At 37.3% G+C, this 22,428-nt stretch overlaps 2 protein-coding genes across 2 annotated transcripts in view; both read left to right on the top strand.

Annotated features, from left to right (window-relative positions):
• The first annotated feature begins 1,218 nt into the window (after positions 1-1,218).
• LOC133520782 (xaa-Pro aminopeptidase 1) overlaps positions 1,219-22,428 on the top strand; it is a 74,173-nt gene continuing 52,963 nt past the window's right edge. Inside the window, exon 1 of the mRNA XM_061855440.1 lies at positions 1,219-2,481. Coding sequence (XP_061711424.1) covers positions 2,436-2,481 — 46 coding nt within the window. The 5' untranslated portion in view covers positions 1,219-2,435. The remainder of the gene's footprint in view (positions 2,482-22,428) is intronic.
• LOC133520781 (uncharacterized) lies at positions 5,590-8,930 on the top strand. The gene is made up of 2 exons (XM_061855439.1): positions 5,590-5,795; positions 5,883-8,930. The coding sequence occupies exon 2, from the start codon at positions 5,978-5,980 to the stop codon at positions 7,121-7,123; it is 1,146 nt and encodes a 381-aa protein (XP_061711423.1). The 5' UTR covers positions 5,590-5,795; positions 5,883-5,977; the 3' UTR covers positions 7,124-8,930.

The raw sequence follows: 22,428 nt of genomic DNA, 5'->3' as shown, positions 1-22,428 counted from the left end.
CGCCATTTCTTGGGGTTGGTTGCCAAGCGGACCGCAAGCTCCCACGAGCTCCCACAGGCAAAATTCCGGGACAACGCGAGGGAGATGAGGAAGTCAGGTTCATAATTCACAAAAATACTAAGTCTGTAATGTAGTGGCACCAGTGATGGACAGGGAACCAGTAACCGACACGTCTATTTTTTATGTAAGAAAATAAGGGTTAGCCAATTTCTTAATTTTGCAACACTGTGCAGTAGCTGCACAGCATGAATTTATATTGGGCATGAGTTGTGGGGGGAACCGACAGAACGGGATATTCGTATGTATCTTCCAGTAGGTGTAGCAGGAATGTTAAAATGTGTTATTAATGTTGTCGCATTGTGTATGTTCTGTCCCTCACGGGAGCACGAGGCATAGCACATATATACAATCCTACCTAGATGGTACATGGTACGATGGTGGTGGCTGCACAGTGTTGCAGTATTCGGAGTGGTTAAAAATAGATGTGTCGATTAAAGTTTCCCGGATGTTGGTCACTGGCGCCAATACATCTTACCTATAAGTATTAATAATCGTAAATGTAATTGATAACGGTTGTCTAGACTCTAATCAATTCCATTACGCATACAAAATAATTTAGCTACAAACTAGCATTATTTCGATAACATATTAGTCCTAAGTAATTGGTCAAACCTGCGTAATGACTCTTGAATAAAAGAAACATTAATTCGTAACTCGAACTACATACTTACTTCACTGTGATATTGCGTAAGGAATGTAATTAATTTAATTTAAATAACCATGTAAAAGTTTGTAACTAACTAGCGACTAGCATGGTTGCCTCGCTCGACAGAAAAACCAATCAAAAATATGACTTATGGCAAATGAATTATACGAAATTAATAGTAGGTATGGCGATAAGAGTTCTTATCGCACAAATTCAAAATTTGCTTTCAATGTCCTATTTAAAGTACAATCAGCTGTAAAAATATGTGACCCACCATTCAAACAAATTTCCCTGCATGTCAGTAATATCTGCAGCTGACTGTACCTATATATAACTTGACTGTTGTGTGTGCCGCTCTCTACATATCAATACCTAAGATACTGTCGATGTATTTGATCTTCTTAACAAAAAACCCCATCTATATAATAACGCACACATCTTACGGTGCCTGCAAAACGGCCACATCTCAAAATTTATGATTTTTAGTGTTCCGTACAAAACTTTGTTCACTTTGGTCTTACAAATCGGTTAAATGCGCGGTTTTCTTAGAGACTGTTTGACGGAGACAGCTACAATTTGGAACGGGTATAGTAATTACCGACACTAATTGAGGTAAGACCTTAAATGAAGAAAGTACCTATCACGAAAAACAACATTCTAAGATGTAGCCGTATGGTGTCTACCATATGAAATGGGTAGAGCCAGTTACCATGGCCCTGGTAGATAAATCCCGTGTGCCAGTAATTCCCGGGAAAGCAAACATCGTTCCAATCAGTGGAGTGAAGACAATTTTCTTTACGGGCCGGGACGCTCCCTGTCCCCATTTCGCGCACCACTGCCAAAGGGTGGTGGGGTTGGGACTGCTAGGGTTGACCCACACCCACATTTTTTCTTATATAAAACAGAATAAGTATTTTTTTACAAGGGAGCAAATATGTTAATATTGATACTCGAGCAAGCGAAAGATTAGAAAAGTGGAATTTTGAGGGTTGTGAGTGACTGGGTAAAACAAACTTCTGTACAGTGTGAAACACAAAGTTTTTCACCACACCAACGCGAGGAAACTACTAGCACTTTACAAATTAAAATAAATCCAAATTAATGTCCTAATCATCACTTAAAAATCTATTCTACCTGCTAACCAAATTACTTTGCCTTTCTAGTGATATAATGTAACTTTCTCATCAGTTTTTGAAGAATAAAGAGAGGTTTTACGAGTTGGTATGGTGACTACTGCTCCGCACATTAGGTTAGGTTAGCACAAAACATATTGAGCCGTATAGCGCTATCTTCTTCAGCTATAACTCGGACGATTTTTCTTACCATTCACCAACCAACAACGTCATACCAATAAGGGCGTCCGCGAGCTGGTGCGGGTGCACGCTCGCGGGGCCATTGTAAGTAAAACCCGGCACAAGCATCCGCGCCAGTTAGCGCTGCTCATACTTTTTTCGTTAACGCTCACCCGCTCCGTGCAACCGCGCCAGCTCGCGGACGCCCTTAATCTCCCCGTGGGCAACCCTAGCAATGGGACTAAAGCGTCCCTGCCTGAAACGCCATCCGCGCTCACTTTCAAACCACCACCTCCGGGCATCACACCATTCCCACCAAAATTAAATCCAATTGCTTATCCTGCTCTAACTCATAACTATAGTGACCTCGTTGCCTTTAGGTATAGTTTCGATAACGATGACCGAGTGATTCAGTTAAACGTGCCGATCAACCCGAGATGCAGCTCTGGAAGCTACAGCTTTTGTTCACCATCTGCCTGGCAGGTAAGTGATTTAAAATGTTTTTGCGTATTTAGGAATCAATGGTACTTCCTTGATCCTTCGACCGGTCGTCCTACGAGTCAATCAAGCGACAATCGTCTATAGAAAACGACCATCGAAACTTAAACCCGTCATAGACGGAGCGATAATATACCAAAATATATCTTAAAATAGCAAAGCATCTTACGTTATATTTTACGTACTATTTGACAGAGTCCACACAGGAAGCTATAAAATAAAATAAATAAATATTATAGGACATTATTACACAACTCGACTCAGTCCCACGGCAAGCTTAATAAGGCTTTTGTTGCGGGTACTTAGACAACGATATTCATAATATATACATATTTATAAATACTTAAATACATAGAAAACATATCCATGCTCATCACACATTCGTTCGGTATCTTACGGTATATTAATATATATTATCGCTCCGTCTGTGACAGGCTTAAGACTTACACGAACCCGCTGCAAAATAGCCGCTCCTATGCAATTGAAAATACTCTCTCATTTTAAAACAACATTCTGAAATAACAAGTGACATGAACATCCATGTGTGGTGCTAGTTTTCATTGCTAGAAATTGTAATAAATAAATTTGCGATAAGTGCCTAAAGGATAACTCAACGCTAGACCGGGCTTCCGGCGTTCTGTTTTCTGTGGTAAGCACCAAATGATCAGCCGTCACAGAAAATGACAAAACTTCTGTGAGATTTACTTACGTAAATTATTGCAAGCCCATTTACACCCTACTAGCCGAAATTAGAGTCAAAATATTTACCATCTCATCGGCAAGACAAAGTATATGTTTAAATTTATGATTTCATTATATTATATTAATTAGTATTTAATTTGTAAATAGTAGGTAGTGATATCGGTTAATTATTCTCAAGTACAAAGCTTACACTTAACAAACGTCTCTTTTTGACTCAGTGGTTGACTGGTAGAGAATGCCTTAAGGCATTAAGTCCGCCATTTGTACTTAATATTTGATGTGCAATAAATGAATTTAAACTGTCGTGAGAAATACTAATATTAACTAGTAATCCCTAGAATTATTTTAATTTGCAATATAGTATAAATATATAAATAAATAGGACAAAACAGCAGCTTTATACCATAGCATATGTGGGCCGATGTTTTTTGTGTTGTCAATTCTTTTTGGCGTTAGATTTTGATAGATACCTAGATGTTAAATTTGGCTGAAAAGCTAATTCGGTACGGGATAAATGGGTCACGCACATATTATACTAGGTATAGTTAACTCGTTCGCGTTTTTCCTGTCAACATCGCAAACCTTACTCTAATACTCAATCTTAGAAGTAGTTTAGTACTTGGACCCCTAAAGTTTTACTTAGGACGTGAGCGCCATCGTGACGGCGAGGCAGAAGTAATTTTTCAGCGACTCTATATCGTGATGATGGGAGTAGAGGTAGATAATTTCAACACATAAATATGTATGTGCAAATTTTTGTAGTGTTTGCTTGTTATCAGAACTAAAAACCCATGCGTAACTCAATCATGATTCGTAAGTCGTCACATTCAGGCCAATTCCAGTTTTAATTATTACTCTGATACTGATGTGTAGTTCTTAAGTGACGTTTTTGGATTCAAGTTTTAGTTATTAGATCTGTGCCTCTAGTGTAAATTTAGTCGATAGCGAAACGTGACGTACGCGTTTGCGTTAAGTCTCATTTTGTATGGGTTTTTGAACAGCGCGCCAAGCGGGACGTTTTGGAAAGTCAAAAATCTCATACAAAATGACACTTAACGCAAACGCGTACGTAACGTTTCGCTGTCGAAAATATTTACACTAGGGGTACTGATTCCAATGTGATGCTATGCTGATCTGTCAAAAGTGACGTTTTTAGTTGAAGGTTGACATAATGCGCAATTCAGCAGGTCCTCTAAAGGAGATTGAAACAATGAATATATATATATCTCATATTGAAATTTAGAAAATAGGTTAGGTATTTTAGTTGTAATATTATAATAAGTACAAAATTAACATTAGTTCCTAAGTTATACTAACAAATATGGATGGTTGTAAAATCTGAAATAAATATTTTCAATTTCAATTTCAATTCAATTTCAATATTGGCGTCCGTTGGCTTGTTGGGTGGACGACATTCGGAAGATTGCGGGTCACTTCTGGATGAGATTGGCTCAGGACCGGAATAAGCGGCGTACTGGAAGAGAGGCCTATGCTCAGCAGTGGGCGATAAAAGGCTGATATAATGATGATTGGCATGATGTCAGATCCATGTTAGATCAGTATCATATCATAGTGTTGTGTTCCTGCCGGTGAGTAAGGTTGCCAGAGCTCAACGAGGGTGGGAGGGGGTTAGGGTCGGAAACGCGCATGTAACTCCTCTGGAGTTGCAGGCGTAGATAGGCTACGGATACTGCTTACCATCAGGCAGGCCGTATGCTTGTTTGCCACCGACGTAGTATAAAAAATGTGATGTGTGATGTGTTATATATATTGTTGGAATTGGCCTGTTTAGTATAGTTGAAATTTTCTGGGGTCATTTTTATGGCTCAAACCTGCTAAGTGCTAAACAATAGTACGAGTACATTGTGCAACGAGGGGGGTAAGTGAAATTTTGGATACGAGGGTAATTCCCGACAGCTGCAGGCTGGAGGGAATTAGAGACCTGAGTTTGCAATATTCTTACCCCTCGAGTTACACACAATGTTTTTCATCACACTTGCGAAGAAAAAACTAAGTTTTAAGCGAAATAATTCTTAAATACGGTGACATATCAAACATTCGTTTGACGACCGGTTTGGCCTAGTGGGTAGTGACCCTGCCTACGAAGCTGATGGTCCCGGGTTCAAATCCTGGTAAGGGCATTTAGACCGGTTTGGCCTAGTGGGTAGTGACCCTGCCTGCGAAGCTGATGGTCCCGGGTTCAAATCCTGGTAAGGGCATTTATTCGTGTGATGAGCATGGATATTTGTTCCTGAGTCATGGGTGTTTTCTATGTATTTATAAATATTTATATATTATATATATCGTTGTCTAAGTACCCTCAACACAAGCCTTATTGAGCTTACTGTGGGACTTAGTCAATTTGTGTAATAATGTCGTATAATATTTATTTATTTGTAAAAAAATAAACGATATCGTTTACTTTTTTAAATGTGGCCATACTTTGCTTTGACTTGTCAGTGTCATATCATACGTCAAAATCGGGAAGCTAGGTTATGTAGATTGCAGTGCCGCTTTGAATAATCGCCGTTATATTTTATTGATAAAAGAGTGCCTAAAGCAAGAATAAACTTTAAATGTCGTTTCTTTGTTTACAGGTCGGTATTGTTAATAATAATTACATACGAGTACAATGTAGATTCAAATAAAACCTTGTAGTATTATAAATAAATCTTTGTTTACAGAGCAACACATGAAGTTATTCTTTGTTCCAATTCATACCAACAAAAGTGAAATCATCTTATAAAACGACATTTCTAGTTACAAGATTCAAGGGAAGATGACGAAACTTCGTTTTGAATTCACAATACTACCTGGAAGTGACGAAAAAACAAATGTCTGTTGTGTAACGTCAATAACCACCGAGGACAACAAGAGTTATGCATTACCGGACGGATTGCAGTCAGTTAGCCAGCACAAAGAATTGATAAAGACAGCGGCGTATAGTAAGGTGAAAAATAGTCTGTCGAAAAGGTACCAGACAAGAAGAATTTGGATCTCGCTGACCGAGGAACTGGAGCAAATTTATATGGATGAGGATGGCAATGTACAGTTTGCAGACAGATACCTGGAGGAATTAAATCAGGACCAATGTGCTTCTACTACACCCACTGCTGCCGGCACAAAAGGGACCAATACTTTAGAAAAATTGTTAGAAAAATTAATAGAAAGTACACAGGAAAGTAAACAACCGAGCTTGAAGAATATTGCGGACAAGTTTGTGATAGAGAAGTTTACTAGCAAGCATTCTAATGCAACTCAATGGATGGACATTTTTGAAAAGGAATGTGAGCGCTTCCAGATATCGGATGAAAATAAGATTGAAGTTCTTAGGCTCTTTATGGATAAAAGTTGTGTAGATTGGTACAGTTCCATGGTTATAAAATTGACTATGAAGGCAGAATGGTCTGAGTGGAGGAAAAAATTTTGTGAATCATTTGTTAGCAAAGGGTGGAGCCCAGTTACATATGCATTACTGTATAAATATAAGGATGGCTCACTGTTGGATTATGCTATAAAGAAAGAAAGGCTTTTACTTGATATGAGAAAGTCAATTGATTCTGGTACATTGGTGGATCTTATTGCAGTTGGTTTGCCGGAGTACATATTAAACAAAATTGATAGAGAAGCGTTGAAGGACACAGTTGAGTTGTTCAATGAGGTAAGCAAGTATGAACATATGGTTAACAAAAAAAGTTATGTATTTAAGAGGAAATATGGACCCTCAAGAACAAGTTTCAAGAATGAGGATCTAAAGCCGTGTAAAATCTGTGAAAGTTTAAACAAAGGCACCCGTTATCACTCTGAGACTGCATGTTGGTTTCGTACTAAAGAAGATGACAAAGTAAAGAAGAACTTCATTAAACATGTGAATAATGCAGTGATAGAGGCAGAGTTAAATGAATCTGTTCCAAAAAACGAATAATAACACCACTAATTAAGGTCAGAATACTAGTAAATGATAAACATCAGATAAATGCAGTTTATGATCCAGGTTCAGTTGTTTCCATTATAAATTCTAAACTCTTAAGCCTAAAAGGGAAAGGAAACGAATTGAACGAAGAAAATTTAGTAACAGTTGGTGGTGTTAAAAAAACGAACGGTTTGACCAAACTAAAAATAAAGATTTTTAATATAGAGGAAAATGTTGATATATCCATTGTGGATGAACAATATTTTAAGCATGATTTCCTGATTGGCTTGGACCTGATAAAAATATTTCGATTGACTCAAGATGAGAAATTGGAGATAAATCAGGTACTGGGTACAAATATGAAAAATAATGAGAAAGTGATAGTTTCAAATGAAGAAATAATTCATGACCAATCGAATGTTCCTGGGAACGATGAGAATACTACAAAAGAATATTATGTTAATTTTAATGAGCATGTAAAGGTGGAGGATTTTACGATAAAGATTGGTCATTTGAACAAGGAACAACAGTCTGAAATAAATACATTGATAAATAAATATAACACAGTTTTCGCAAGGCATAAATATGATGTTGGGACTGTCAATGGATATGAAGCCAGAATAGACTTGTTGGTGGACAAATATTGCAGCAAGAGGCCGTACAGATGTACTATGGAAGATAAAAAAGAGATAGAAGAGCAAATTGGAAAGTTACTAGATAATAAGTTAATAGAAGAATCCTATAGTCCATTTGCTGCACCAGTCACATTGGCATTTAAGAGAGAGGAGAATAAAAAATCAAGATTATGTATTGACTTTAGGGACTTAAATAAAATAGTAGTACCACAAGGTCAGCCCTTTCCATTGATTGAAGATCTTATGATGAAGACTAGGAATTGTAGTTTTTTTTCAACCCTTGATATCAACTCAGCGTTTTGGTCTATTCCTTTACGGATCGAGGACAGAAAGAAAACAGGATTTGTAACTCAGGATGGACACTTTCAATGGACCTGTCTCCCTTTCGGGTTAAAGACCTCGCCAGCAATCTTCCAAAGAATTTTAAGCAATATATTGAGAAAATATAAACTTACAGACTTTGCAGTTAATTACATCGATGATATCCTTATATTTTCCAAAACATTCACCGAACACATTGAACATTTAACAAAGTTGCTGGACGCAATTAAGACGGAGGGTTTCAGATTAAAATTTACGAAATGTACATTTGCATCTGACTTAGTAAAATATTTGGGTCATATAATACAAAACAATTCAGTTAAGCCATTGAAAGATAACTTGACCTCAATAAAGGATTTTCCTATTCCAAGAACGCAGAAAAATATAAGACAGTTCCTAGGGAAAATTAACTTTTACCATGAGTACATTCCGAAGAGTGCAATAATATTAGACCCATTGCATAATCTATTAAGAAAGAATCAGAAATTCATATGGACCGCTGAATGCCAAAATGCATTTGAAAAGATAAAAGATCTCTTATGTTCTCAACCAGTTTTGGAAATATTCGATGAAAATTTGCCAATAAATATCTATACAGATGCATCGTTACAGGGCGTCGGGGCAATTTTAAAACAAATACAGCCTGATGGTAGAGAAAAACCTGTAGCCTATTTTTCAAAGAAACTAAATGAAGCTCAAAAGAAGAAAAAAGCAATATATTTAGAATGTTTAGCCATCAGGGAAGCGGTACGATACTGGCAATACTGGTTAATAGGTAAATCGTTTACAGTATATTCTGACCACAAACCATTAGAAAACATGAACTTGAAATCAAGAACCGATGAGGAATTAGGTGATTTAACTTACTACCTATCACAGTATGACTTTAAAATAAAATATTCTCCGGGAAAGGAAAATTTAGAAGCTGACTGCTTAAGCAGAAATCCTGTATTAGAACCTAATGAAAATACAGAAGAACAATTAAAAATAGTCAATTTGATAAGTCTCAAAGACATTGTAAGGGATCAGAAGGAAAATCCAGAAATACAAAATAAAAAAGGAAAATTAATTGAAAAACACAAAGTATATTTAAAAAAGGGTAAAACAAGAGGAAAAATTATTTTGTCAGAGGAATTTAGTGTAAAATTTATGAAATCTATACATGCTGACCTAGGTCATATTGGAATAGGACAAATGCAGAAGACAATTAGCCCATTTTATGCAGCCAAAAACTTAATACAGAACATAAAATTAGTGTGCACTAACTGTGAAGTTTGCATTAAAAATAAGTCTAGAGGACAGGATAAATATGGATTTATGTCACACCTGGGCCCAGCTACCAAACCATTCGAAATCATGTCTATAGACACCATTGGAGGTTTTGGTGGTTCAAGATCTTCGAAGAAGTATCTGCACCTGTTAGTGGACCATTTCTCTAGATACGCATTCATTTCTACTTCAAAGACCCAAAATGCAAATGATTTTATAAAACTGATTAAAACTGTATCAGATACTGAGGGTATTGGTATGATTCTTACGGACCAGTACCCAGGCATCAATTCAAAGGAGTTTAAGGATTTCTTGAGAAGCAACAATATACCTTTGGTATTTACAGCAGTAGACTCACCTTTCTCAAATGGATTGAACGAGAGACTGAATCAAACATTGGTGAATAAAATAAGGTGTAGAATGAATGAGAATGGCAACAAAAAGGCTTGGACAACTGTAGCCCACGAATGTGTGAAGAACTATAACGAGACCAACCATTCAGTGACCCGTTTCTCTCCTAGTTATCTTCTAAACGGTACAGATGTCACATTATTACCAAAGGAACTAAAGGAGGAAAAATCGCTTAGTGACTGGATCAAGGACAGAGAAGTAGCATTAGAAAATACAAGAAGATCACATAACTACAATAAGAAGCTATTTGACAAAGATAGAAAACTCTTTGAATTGAATATAGGCGATATGGTGTATGTTGAAAACGGAAATAAATTGAACAGGAGGAAATTGGATGAACTCAGAATAGGACCATATCTGATCATTGAAAAAATTTCAAATTCTATATTTAAGATAGACACAGGACACAGAAAAACAGAATCCAACCTCTTTCATATTACAAAACTAATTCCATGTCATAGGATACAGGAAGAAGAGGACTAATTTAGTAGCAAAAATTTTGTGTAAAATTTTTCTCCTTCCAGGGGGGAGATGTAAAAAAATAAACGATATCGTTTACTTTTTTAAATGTGGCCATACTTTGCTTTGACTTGTCAGTGTCATATCATACGTCAAAATCGGGAAGCTAGGTTATGTAGATTGCAGTGCCGCTTTGAATAATCGCCGTTATATTTTATTGATAAAAGAGTGCCTAAAGCAAGAATAAACTTTAAATGTCGTTTCTTTGTTTACAGGTCGGTATTGTTAATAATAATTACATACGAGTACAATGTAGATTCAAATAAAACCTTGTAGTATTATAAATAAATCTTTGTTTACAGAGCAACACATGAAGTTATTCTTTGTTCCAATTCATACCAACAAAAGTGAAATCATCTTATATATTTATTATTTATTTATTCGTCCGCCAGTTTGTAATTTCTTGACAGGTTAGGCATCGAAGGCAGCACAGACCTATTCGGCATTCAGTCACGATTGAAAATTATGTAAAAATATTTTAAACGGCTGTTAAATTAATCAAACTAAATAATTTGAAACATAAACAAAAATATTAAATTATAAACGTCAGTATTTTAAAAGTCAAACTCATTTATGCTACTTCGTTTGTATGAATAAGAGACTTAATAAAAAAAAGCTATGAAGCTTTTTTTTCACAATCCATAACTCCTGCGGGAACAAAATAGGTGTGCGATATCGTTGGATAGGTCTTTCAAAGCTAATAGGGGTCTTCAACAAACATTTCTTGATAAAGTGAATATATTCGGAGATAATTGCTCCGAAAGAAAAAAAAATGTGCCCCCCCCCCCCTCTAACTTTTGAACCATAGGTCCAAAAAATATGAAAAAAATCTTGGAAGTAGAGCTTAAGAAAGACATTAAATGAAAACTATAGCGGATATGAGTTTAGCTGATTTTGAGTTATGGCAAAAAGTTTCCCCTTCATAGTAAAAAGAAGAGTGGGTGTACACCCACAGTTCATCCCTTGGTTAACAATCTACCATACTTTAAGCTCCAGTTTAGCTTATTGTGACGGAAGAGTAACTACGGAACCCTACTCTGAGCATGGCCCGACATGCTCTTGGCCGGTTTTTTTTTTAATTAAGGTACCATTCGAATTCAAACTACAGTGAATCAATACTATACCAGTAATTTTGGTGAGGTCTGAATTGAACGGTAGGTACCTTTAGTTTCGTGTGTGGGTCGTGTGTCGTTGTGGGACTACAAATCATCAATTTGTTTCAAGACAATTTTAAACTAATTTGTGTATGTGGGTTTGGCCCATGCGCCGCTGCGGGCTTTTACTGGCAGGGTTGTCGAGTAAATCATTACTGGGCCATTATCAAATCAATATCTTGTTTTAAAAATTTGAATGATTACGGTAATCAAGGAGGCATTAACTCTTCCAAAGCATGTTTTCTTTAAGTGTACAATGCGGAAATACGATACACCTAGGTACCTACTTAGTATCTATTGACGCTAGGCTTAGACTTAGCCTTTGAACGCCACGCCTATTAGGTATAACGCGTCAACGCAAACCTTATTGGAATACACGAAGGTTAAAATCAAACTAACATACACATATAACCCAAAGCTTGAAGCCAAATATTAAATACTATCTGGGGGTCCGACCGTGCCCCCGCCAAGACGAGACAAAGGGCAAAAGGCAATACCTATCTTTTCTCGGTAGGTGTTCTACCCGATACATCCCGGAGAGTGTATCGGACACCTCCTTCGTTCCATCACCGAACATCTGGACAAATAGAGCGAAACCCAAAAGGCGGGGGGAATGAAGGAATCATAATGTACAGATGGTGTACCGCGAAAATCAAAAATTGAAATTACGTTTTCGCCTTTCTACGACTTGTATATTAGATCGATGGAGTGGAAGATAACTATATGAGACCTCATTAAGCAGATTCTAGGACCTATTTTAACCTAACACTTAACTGGCCACTTCACGTTGATACATCAAATTACATATTGATTATGACTTTTCCTCTCTGGGTGTTACCATTATTGAAAATATTTTGACACTTTGTTGTAAATGTATCAACGACAGCTATGCCCTTATGTTTGATTTTGTCGGTTATTTATTTATTATACGAATTAGGAGCTTTAATTTTGTTTTATGAAATCGGTTTTTCGCTCTTAATTTTTACAATAATCAAATCTTTCAATAAATAGAGAAAAGTCAAACTTAAGGGCATAGCTATATATTATATTAGGTTAATATACATCAAATTATTGAAACATATTTTCTATAATGCCAATATTCAGAGAGGAAAATGGGGACTACGTTTGTATGGAAAACCGCCCGTCCCCTTTCCTCTTAAGACAAACAATTGTAGACGTGAGAAGTGTTGAATGTCTTGTCAGTTACATGCACATGATGATAATTTTTAGATAGATAAATTATTTATTTATTTTGTTCGGTAAATGAATACAAATAAATCATATGAAAAGTTATCTTAATGTCTATAAGTATATAAAGTTAATTGTTTTAATGTAATGTACCATTTCTTAAAATATCGGTAACGAATTTGTTAGCACCTTATCTTCATTTATCAATATTCTCATATGAAACTCCGAAAGATATTGTCATTAATTTAAACTCCGAAAGATAACGCCACGATAAATATATCACCACTCACCGACCTCTAACTGAATAGTCCACATTCTTAGTTCAATTAGGTAGTTCCAAATAGTCCCAGCGTTTTGCATTTTAGTATCTTTGAAGTAATTTTCCTAAGTATCAAATATAACACCTATTTGAAGCTTTTACTAGGCCTTCAGTGGTGTAAACGAGTAATAAAGAGAAATAAAGCTGAGCGGGGTCGGACGCGCGCTTTTGGGTCACTTCCGATGGCTCATTTGTACCGAACAGGTTTACATAATGAAAGGAAATCGTATCGATCAGTATACACTGTATACAGGCTGTTTAATTGTATAACGAGTAGAAAACTACACCTGCAAAAAATACTGTAAGTAGTTATTTAGTTTGTTAGTTATCGTGTCCGCAGCGGCTTGTAAGGATTTGCTTATTGAAACAACGACATAATGGAAGAATTTTTAGAAGCTGCTATCTCACTCTTGCATTATTGTTTTTACATATGTATATTCTTTTTACTCTAGTGGTGTTATTATATATTTCATGAGAGTATTATGTTTCGACCAAAATACACTGACATACATGTACAAGAACAAAATGTGTCCGCCATTTTCGGCGTTTGACGTCTGTCACTAAGCTAAAGAATAAGTATATCTGTGTAGCTAGCCAGAGGCGAAACTGTTATGACAACTATTAATTTTCTACCTACATACGCACTGCAAAGAATCTAGATAAAATGTATGTATTTCCTTACAAGTGTATTGAAATTGTTTTACATATGTAACACGGACGACATTAAAAATTATAAAAATAATCATAAAACTCTTTCTATTTGACTCTCGTACTCGTAGCAATTTTGATCAAATTGTGCTTATAGCGTAATATACTCTTTATATATGAGAAAAACACTACAAAAAATTACGAGATAAACAGTGATATATCATTATTGTGTATATAATATATTAAAGTAAAGCGGCATTGCCTCTTACTTTTTAATTTTTAACTCTTTCAGTCTAAAACTGCCAATAGTTAACGGCAGTGCCGGATTAACCATTAAGCAAAATAAGCACTTGCTTAGGGCACCACGTCTAGGGGGGCACCAAAATCGTTGGCAAAAAAACGGGTAGTTTGTACATGAACCTTTGTGCGTCGTGTATAGGGCACGTAAGCACGTCTCCAACGCAGGTCCCTACGAGGAGGCCCATTCCACCAGGCTTGCAATATCGCCGTTGCGCTGTCCAAAGCTGATACACTCGTCAATGTGCTCGATTTTTGATTGACAAATAGTTACCTAGCAACAATACACATAAGGTATTAATTAATTTAATTAAAATCGCGCATTAATCAGATTTGGAAAGCGCAACGACGATACTGATTTTTTTCTCATACTTTACCCATTAGTTCGTGGTTGATTTTTGATTTCCAATATTCTGCAAATCTGTCAGCCTTTGGGCCAAAGGGCCTTATACACCCAACGTAGAGCTCAGTTTTAGAAAGCTACTTGTCTTAAACCCTACGTGGGGCTTGTTCTTCAGCCTTCTCGGAGTGTCGAATTTAACACACACACTTCTACACTTTTGTCTTAATTTATAATTATGTCGTGTCCGAATTTCGCTCTCTTGCAACTCGGCCTTCGGCTTTGCACCGAAGTCTTAACAGATTTTCGAGGATCGGAATTTGTCACTCATGCTGCCCGAGCTCTTGCACACCAGATTGGTTTGCGACGTATTGCACACGGCCAAGCTGCAGAGCCGCGATCGTGCGAACTAATTGACAAAGTTTTATTATAAAAAAACTGATGACGGAATCAAAGGGTAAAGTGCAGGTTTGGGGCCCCACGAAGGCCGAAAACCAAAAGCATATGGTTTTATTTGAACCAAAGGTTTCCTTTACCATAATTAATCTTTGTTTTCCTAAGATGTAATTAAAAAGTGATGCCACCCAGATTTTTGATTCAGGTTTATTTCAGCTTCGGCGAAGTCGGTCAGTCGGAGGTCAATAACTGTTTAAGTTTAGGTTCTAAGTTACTATCATTTTCGACAAAATCTAAAATGTAGATCATACCAAATTTCATTCAAATAAGTGCAGCGGTTATTGATACCCCACATAAACTTCCACCCTCCTTTACACATCCTTAGCGATGACTTTTTAAATTAAAATTATCCTGTCCTTTCTTGGGACTAAACTAATTATCTCTAGGTATACCAAATTTCAACTAAATTGGTTCAGCGGTTGAAGCGTGAAAAGGAATATTAAAAAAAATTAAAAGTTTACATGTTTCCACTTCGGAATGGTGTCAATGTTATACCATATTCGTAAATGAGTTCGGCATTCCCGATTTATACGAAAACGATACCAAACATAGCCTACTAGCTTAACTGATGTAGATAACAAGATAAAGTTGAGAGCCCACCCCCTCCTCTGAAAATGTACACTACAAAACTTGGTGGCTCCACTTCTTAACTAAATCAACCCTTGGGTCCTAACTCCTAGGGGCCAATCCTGCCAAAGGAAATCTTCGGTTCGAAACGCCTATTTCATCGGCTGCAACTAACTCTAATCAAGTGCCCTTTTGAGCGAGGCCAAATGCGGAGCAGCAGGAGTGCCATGATCATATTGGTTCGATTTCGTTAGGTCTTATTCATACTCGGCTTTTTACTTTATGCAAAAGTTAGCCTTAAGCCTCACATAAATTTGGCCATGTGTCCTAATCCAGGCTTTCGTCTCTCGCGGCTGAGCATTATGCCTTGTGTACAATTCGCCATTGGTTTTTTTTATAGCGCGCCGCGCCTTGTGAGGACCTCAGCCTTCGGCCTCATTTACACAATTTGTCAATTCCAAGTTCTGCTTTCTTGCAGCGTGGCCTTTGGCCTCATACGTAAAAGCGCCGATCGGACACCGCGCTTTAAGCCTTATGAAGAGCTCAGCTTTCGACTTAGTTTTTAAGACACTTGGCCATAGATTCTTGCCAGAGCTCGGCCCTGCTGAAGCTCAACCTTAAGCCTCACATGAATGCGCTTCTCAGAAAAGCTCTCTTTTCAACCCTGTGTGGAGCTCGACCTTTAGTCCTCGCCTACACTGGGTATTTTTTCAGTCACAAAACCCAGTTCTCTCGCAACTCCGCCTTTAGGTCTTGCTCGGAAGCGCCAAGTGGGCATTCCGGATCTTCAACCTTATGAGCATGGCCGTTGAATTCGTTTTTTGACTATTGCCTCCATTGGTTCAATTCCAAACACTGCTATCCTGCAGTACGGTCTTCGGCCTCGCACGATTGCCCGCCACGGTAGAAACAACTGAGGGTCAACCGCGAACCACGTTCGACGTGTTGTCTCCCTGTCGCACATACGAATGTACAATTGCCTCTGGGCCTCAGTCTTTATGTAACTTTCGGGTTACTTTACTTTTGGTCACGTTACTTCTAGGTTATATTTGTGAAGTGAACCAAAGCAGGTTTTAATCACATAGTTAGCCGGAGAGGCAAGTACAAAATCATAGATATAGGTAATTTCAGTCATTTAGTTCACGCATGCTTTGATAAAGGTGACATTAGGATGGCGACTGCACCAGCATTACCTACTGTTGCAACGTTACTGCTGCAGCACTGTACATTTCCTTGATAAAATAAATAATGGATTGAAAATACAAATTGCAGCAATAATGCGACCATCAACGTCACTTAGTTTACCAAAAAAAACAATGTTGCCAATGTAATCTGGATGAGCCTAGGCAAAGGGGGCACCAAGATCTAGAATGCTTAGGGCATCAAAATTTCTTAATCCGGCACTGGTTAACGGCATTACACATACAGCAAATGAAACTGTTTTAGGGAAATTAAATATTAATTAAAATAAGATTGAGTAAAATAAGCAATTTTAACTTAAATTTTAGTTTATTTAGATGAATAATGCCAAATAACTTTAACGTCTTTTTATTATGAAGGGGAGACTTTTTGCGATAACTCAAAAATAGCTAAACTGATAATGTCCGCTATAGTTTTCATTTAGTGACTTTCTGATCTATGGTTCAAAAGTTAGAGGGGGGGGGGGACAATTTTTTTTTTCTTTCGGTGCGATTATATCCGAATATGTTCACTTTATGAAAAAATGTTTGTCGAAGACCCCTATTAGTTTTGAAAGACCTTTCCAACAATACCCTACACTGTAGGGTTGAAGTAAAAAAAAATCACCCCCACTTTACGTGTAGAAGAGGTACAATACAATACAAATCCTCTAACCTAAAATGAAAAATAAAAAAATAAATTTTATTGTACGACTTTGTTGGCTTTATTGATTTATGTATCCATGCCGAATTGCAGCATTCTGGCACTAACCACCACGGAGCAAAGCCTCGGACAGACAGACAGACAGACGGACATGGCGAAACTATAAGAGTACTTACTTCTTAGTTTCAAAGATTCAAAAGATTCAAAGAATTTATTTGCATAGAACACAGTAATATAAAGGTCTTACAAGATAAAAGAAAATCCGTGCATTCAGTCTGCATGCAGGCGTGCAAATATAAAAAAAAATAGGCTATATATAAAAATTGAAAATAATAGTTGACTACGTAACCCTAAAAATCATCTGAAAAGTTCTCTTAATTTCTATATAAAGTTAATTGTTTTAATGTAAAGTACCATCTCTTAAAATATCGGTAACGAATTTGTTAGCATCTTATATATCAATCTTCTCATATGAAACTCCGAAAGATATTGTCATTAATTTAATTTATTGTGATAATTTTCCAATTTAATTTTTCACTGTTGGATGTATTATCATAATTTGTACTAATACATCCATCCATCCTCTGATCACTGCAGCATTGACATTTTAACAGCAGGTAACTATTTATAATTGAACCGGTTAAAATGTCGACCAAGCCGTTGAAGGTTCTCACCATATATCCAACGAGTGTGATACGATCGACCCAGGGATAAGAAAGGGACAGCGAAGGCATCCCGGGCTGAGCGTGAGAAAAACGGGACGCCGCGGTTCCTTGGTCATTAGGGAAACAGGAATCACCAGGAGGTATCTAATAATGTAAGGATAAGAAAGGCGTTGGATTCAAAGTCCTTGATACAATGTTTCGAGTACCGTATGTACGAGGGAGAACTCAGAAAAGAGTGAGAGAAAACGAGATACGGGTAGTGCCAATGAAAGTCGTGTAGTCATAATAACCATTGAGATGAGTTTAATTGATTAATTTGTTAAATTATAAGCATCTGGGGGCACGGCCGTGCCCCCGCCAAGACGAGACAAAGGGAAAAAGCTGTGCCTATCATTTCTCGGCACATTCCGTCGTATTTTCGAACCCTCGTAGTTTAGTATTCGGTTTGAATAACGCTAGAGAGCTGGAATTTTTAAGGCACTATGTAGTCAGTAGACTTATCAAAATCACCAAGTTTTTATAAAACTTGGTGATTTTGATAAGTCATGGCTACCTATTATACTTTAGATTTTATAGATACCTTAATGTTCACTGTCCGAACCATATGAAATCCGTGTCATAGAAAAGATAGACTACTTCCTGGAGTCTTAGAAGGCTGAAATTTGGCATGTAGAGATGGATCTGTATGCAATCAATTGTGGTCATCAGAAATCTGTAATTTTCACCCTGCAACTCCCTAGAAGGGTACCTACAAACCTGAAAATATTGGTTTCTGAAGTCCTAGAATCTTGAAATTATGTATGTTAGCAGTGATTGAAATGTTAATAAAAAAACAACAATAAATAACACAAAAAAAATTAAGAGCAGATTTGAACCGGGTAAGGTCACGTAAAGCAGCCAAGTAGCGCCCTCTATAGGCCACTGTTTCTTGACCTAAACTTTCCAAACCTTACAACTTTTTACAACTCATAGAATGTATATTTTAGGGTTCCATAGCCAAAATAGATTTAAGCAATATTGTAAGCGTCCTGAATATATGTATTTTCTTTCTTCCTTTCAAAATTGCAATAAAGAAACCCCGTATATAGTAATTTCATTATGTCCGTCTGTTTATTTATCCCTATGTGCACGCCATCGGTACCTACATGTAACTGAAAGCGGAAAAAAAAATCATTAAATCATCATTTGATAGGTTTAAAAAAATAAGATTAAGGGTTCAAAGTGTTCAAACCTCAATCTCACCCTCTAATGTGTGTGCTATCGTGGTGCAGTCGGGAAACCCTTGCTTGCTAAGCGTGTCGTCGCCAGTTCGAATGCCGGACATCTATGCGATAAATACTTTTTGTATTTTTTTACTTAAATTTCTGTTTTTGACTGACCAAGCGACTGCGAAGCACGAGCTAAGCGTCTCCTATTCACCTTGGATAAAAATGTTTTCCTATTAAATATTATTTTTATTAGGTATATTTTTTTATTATTTTATTTATTTTTCAAGATTCAGGACTTCAGGAACCAATGAACTGTTTTTTTCTTAATTATAAATTGATCGGTGATTGGCCCTAGTCACCCCATACTGTACTAGATTAGAGTTGTACATAGGCAGGTTTTCCCTACCTGATTGAAAAAACAAAAGCATACCGAATCCCAAAACGCCCCTGCTCCAAGGCCGAACTTTGCACACTGCAAAATCACACACCGCACATCATAAAGCCAGTCATAAGGCGGCGCGCCCGCGGCGCCCGGCGCTCCCCTGACATTTATCCGTAGCCCATAAAAAGAAACAACCACCAGGGCAGCATAGCCGCCGAGGCGCTATAACCACGCCCTGGAAGACGGCCTACTGACCTGCATTGGTGCAACCCTTGTCATTTTTTCTGCACGAATACACACGCAATGCAACATCAGGGATGCTGGCACGCGTTGAATTTTATAACAAAATCTATTTTAATATGAGCAATTATCACAATAATTACGATAGAGAGAAATAGACTTAAATAAATAATATATGGAAATGATAATAAAAAACCAGACTTCAAAGTTTCAAAATATATGTAGATATATATTTTTAACTACCTAAAAGGAACAAATATGGTATAAATATACCATTACATTGTTAACATTTTATTTAAAAAAAAGTCTATACGAGTACATAAACGCAATATTGCACCGAAGAAATTGCAATTTCCTTGTTTTCCATAATTGTGTCGCTTAACTTTAAACTTGGACAAATCCATTCGACCCTCTTAGGGCCATCACTTTCACCTACTTGATATACATTCTCAAAGTAGATCTTTATTACCTGCTCCATCCAATGCTACATTATGCTAAATCTGAGTTATTGTGAGAACCATTACCATAATATTTATTTATTTTTACTTACCACTACATTACTACTAACAAAATATGTATAGTCCAGTTTCCATATGAATTTATTCATGGCATTGCCCCTTGATTAAAACGTGTAAAAATACGTGTCTTCTTCTTCCTCGCGTTGTCCCGGCATTGCCATGGCTCATGAGAGCCTGGGGTCCGCTTGACAACTAACCCCAGGATTTCGCGTAGGCACTAGTTTTTACGAAAGCGACTGCCATCTGACCTTCCAACCCAGAGGGTAAATTAGGCCTTATTGGGATTAGTCCGGTTTCCTCACTATGTTTTCCTTCACCGAAAAGCGACTGGTAAATATCAAATGATTTCGTACATAAGTTCCTAAAAAATCATTGGTACGAACTGGGGTTTGAACCCGCGACCTCCGGATTGCAAGTCGCACGCTCTTACCGCTAGGCCACCATCGCTTTCTTGTAATATACTTAAACTACAATTTTGCGTCGGCAATAATTTATTTCATCTTTTTTAAAGCTTCTCTTTGAAATAATGAATATAATAAAAACCTCACAAAATGACAGAACAGATTTGCAAAGCAAGAGTGATGATGTCAAGCGGTCAGTCAGGCAAAGGTAACGGGGTCAGGGTGGGAGGGGGTCTGGGGGGTGACAAATGATGCCCGTTGTCTTTATAGCTGAAGGGAGTGAAGGGTTGCTATAAATACCCGAGGGTCGTGGTGTTTCACTGTTAATACTGATTCGGCAAAGTCACGATTCTGGTTATACCTATGTGACGCTCCGTAAACGTACCATATGGCGGCCGGCGCTTACGCGGCGTAGTACGGCAGTAGTATTGGAGCATCGTTAATAATGGCGTAAACGCCGGCCGTCATAAGGTACCTTACATACGTCATAAGGTACCGTACATGTACTCATGGAATGTCACATGTGTCCACTTCAATATCTACAATATTAAAGCGTACAGTAACTTGAGTAACCTTATACAGGGTGTATTTAGTCACCTGAAATAATTCACGGGCGATATATGTAGGTCATACTGAGCAACTTTTACTATGGGACCAACCCCGAAATCGCGATTTTTTTTTTTTTTTTTTTTATACTACGTCGGTGGCAAACAAGCATACGGCCCGCCTGATGGTAAGCAGTCTCCGTAGCCTATGTACGCCTGCAACTCCAGAGGAGTTACATGCGCGTTGCCGACCCTAAACCCGCCCCCCCTCGTTGGGCTCTGGCAACCTTACTCACCGGCAGGAACACAACACTATGAGTAGGGTCTAGTGTTATTTGGCTGCTGTTTTATGTAAGGTGGAGGTACTTCCCCAGTTGGGCTCTGCTCTAGATCTGGAATGACATCCACTGGCTGTGCCCTACCACACAAAGCGAGATGACATTCACAATGCCCATACCTCTCTTTTGGACGTAGTTTAAGGACGTACCCGGGTCCAAATTACTCTCCCATAGAAAATGTCAAGGTTTTTTTAAACTTCGTTAATGTCGTCAATTTTAAGGGTGCATACCTGAGCTTTAATTAATTTTCTTAAAGAGATCCGTATTCTAATTAAGTCAATTTTGGAGATAATCATTTATTTTTCTGATAAGGCCCCTACGAGCATACGTTCACGTCTGAAAATATCGATACAAAGTGCCAAAAATACGTATACACTAAATTAATATACGGACAATAAGGTTGTGTATACATATTTTCGGCACTTTTTTCGTACAGATATTTGTAGACGCGACTCTACACTTGCCTTGGTCCATGTTCATATTGATTAGGTAGTGTTTAGTATGAGTTGATACATTTGCCACTAAACGCAAGTACTACGTCGTGTATTTTTTTTTTCGGTAATTTCAAGAGTGCATTCCTGAGCTTAAATTAACTAACTTTCTCAAGACACCGGTATTCTAATTAACTCCATTTCGGAGATAATCAATATTTTATGTTTACCTTATAAGGTCCTTACGAGCGTGTACACTTGCTTTAGGGCCTGTTTACATATTGATTAGTGTTTAGTACGGGTTAATACATTTCCTACTAAACGTAAGTCCTATCTCGGACGATCGCTGTTCGAAATGACATTGACATGTCACAGTTTTCAAATGTTTGGTTGAGTTAAATGTAATGCCCATGCAACAATAACGCTATATGAAACATTTAATTACTTTTTATAACAATAAAAAATATTTAAAAAAATATATTTTTAATAGGTATATATATATTTATTTTTAAATAACTATGTCATGTAGTTTCCTTAAACGTATTCACCAATACCCCGAAGTTAACGGAATTCAATAAAAACACGGTGTATATCAGACGATCGAAATTATATTGATATGTCAA

The sequence above is a fragment of the Cydia pomonella genome, chromosome 8, assembly GCF_033807575.1.
Source record: "Cydia pomonella isolate Wapato2018A chromosome 8, ilCydPomo1, whole genome shotgun sequence".
NCBI lineage: Eukaryota > Metazoa > Arthropoda > Insecta > Lepidoptera > Tortricidae > Cydia > Cydia pomonella.
The sequence above is the reverse complement of the archived record's forward strand: the minus strand, read 5'-3'. Positions and strand labels throughout refer to the sequence as shown.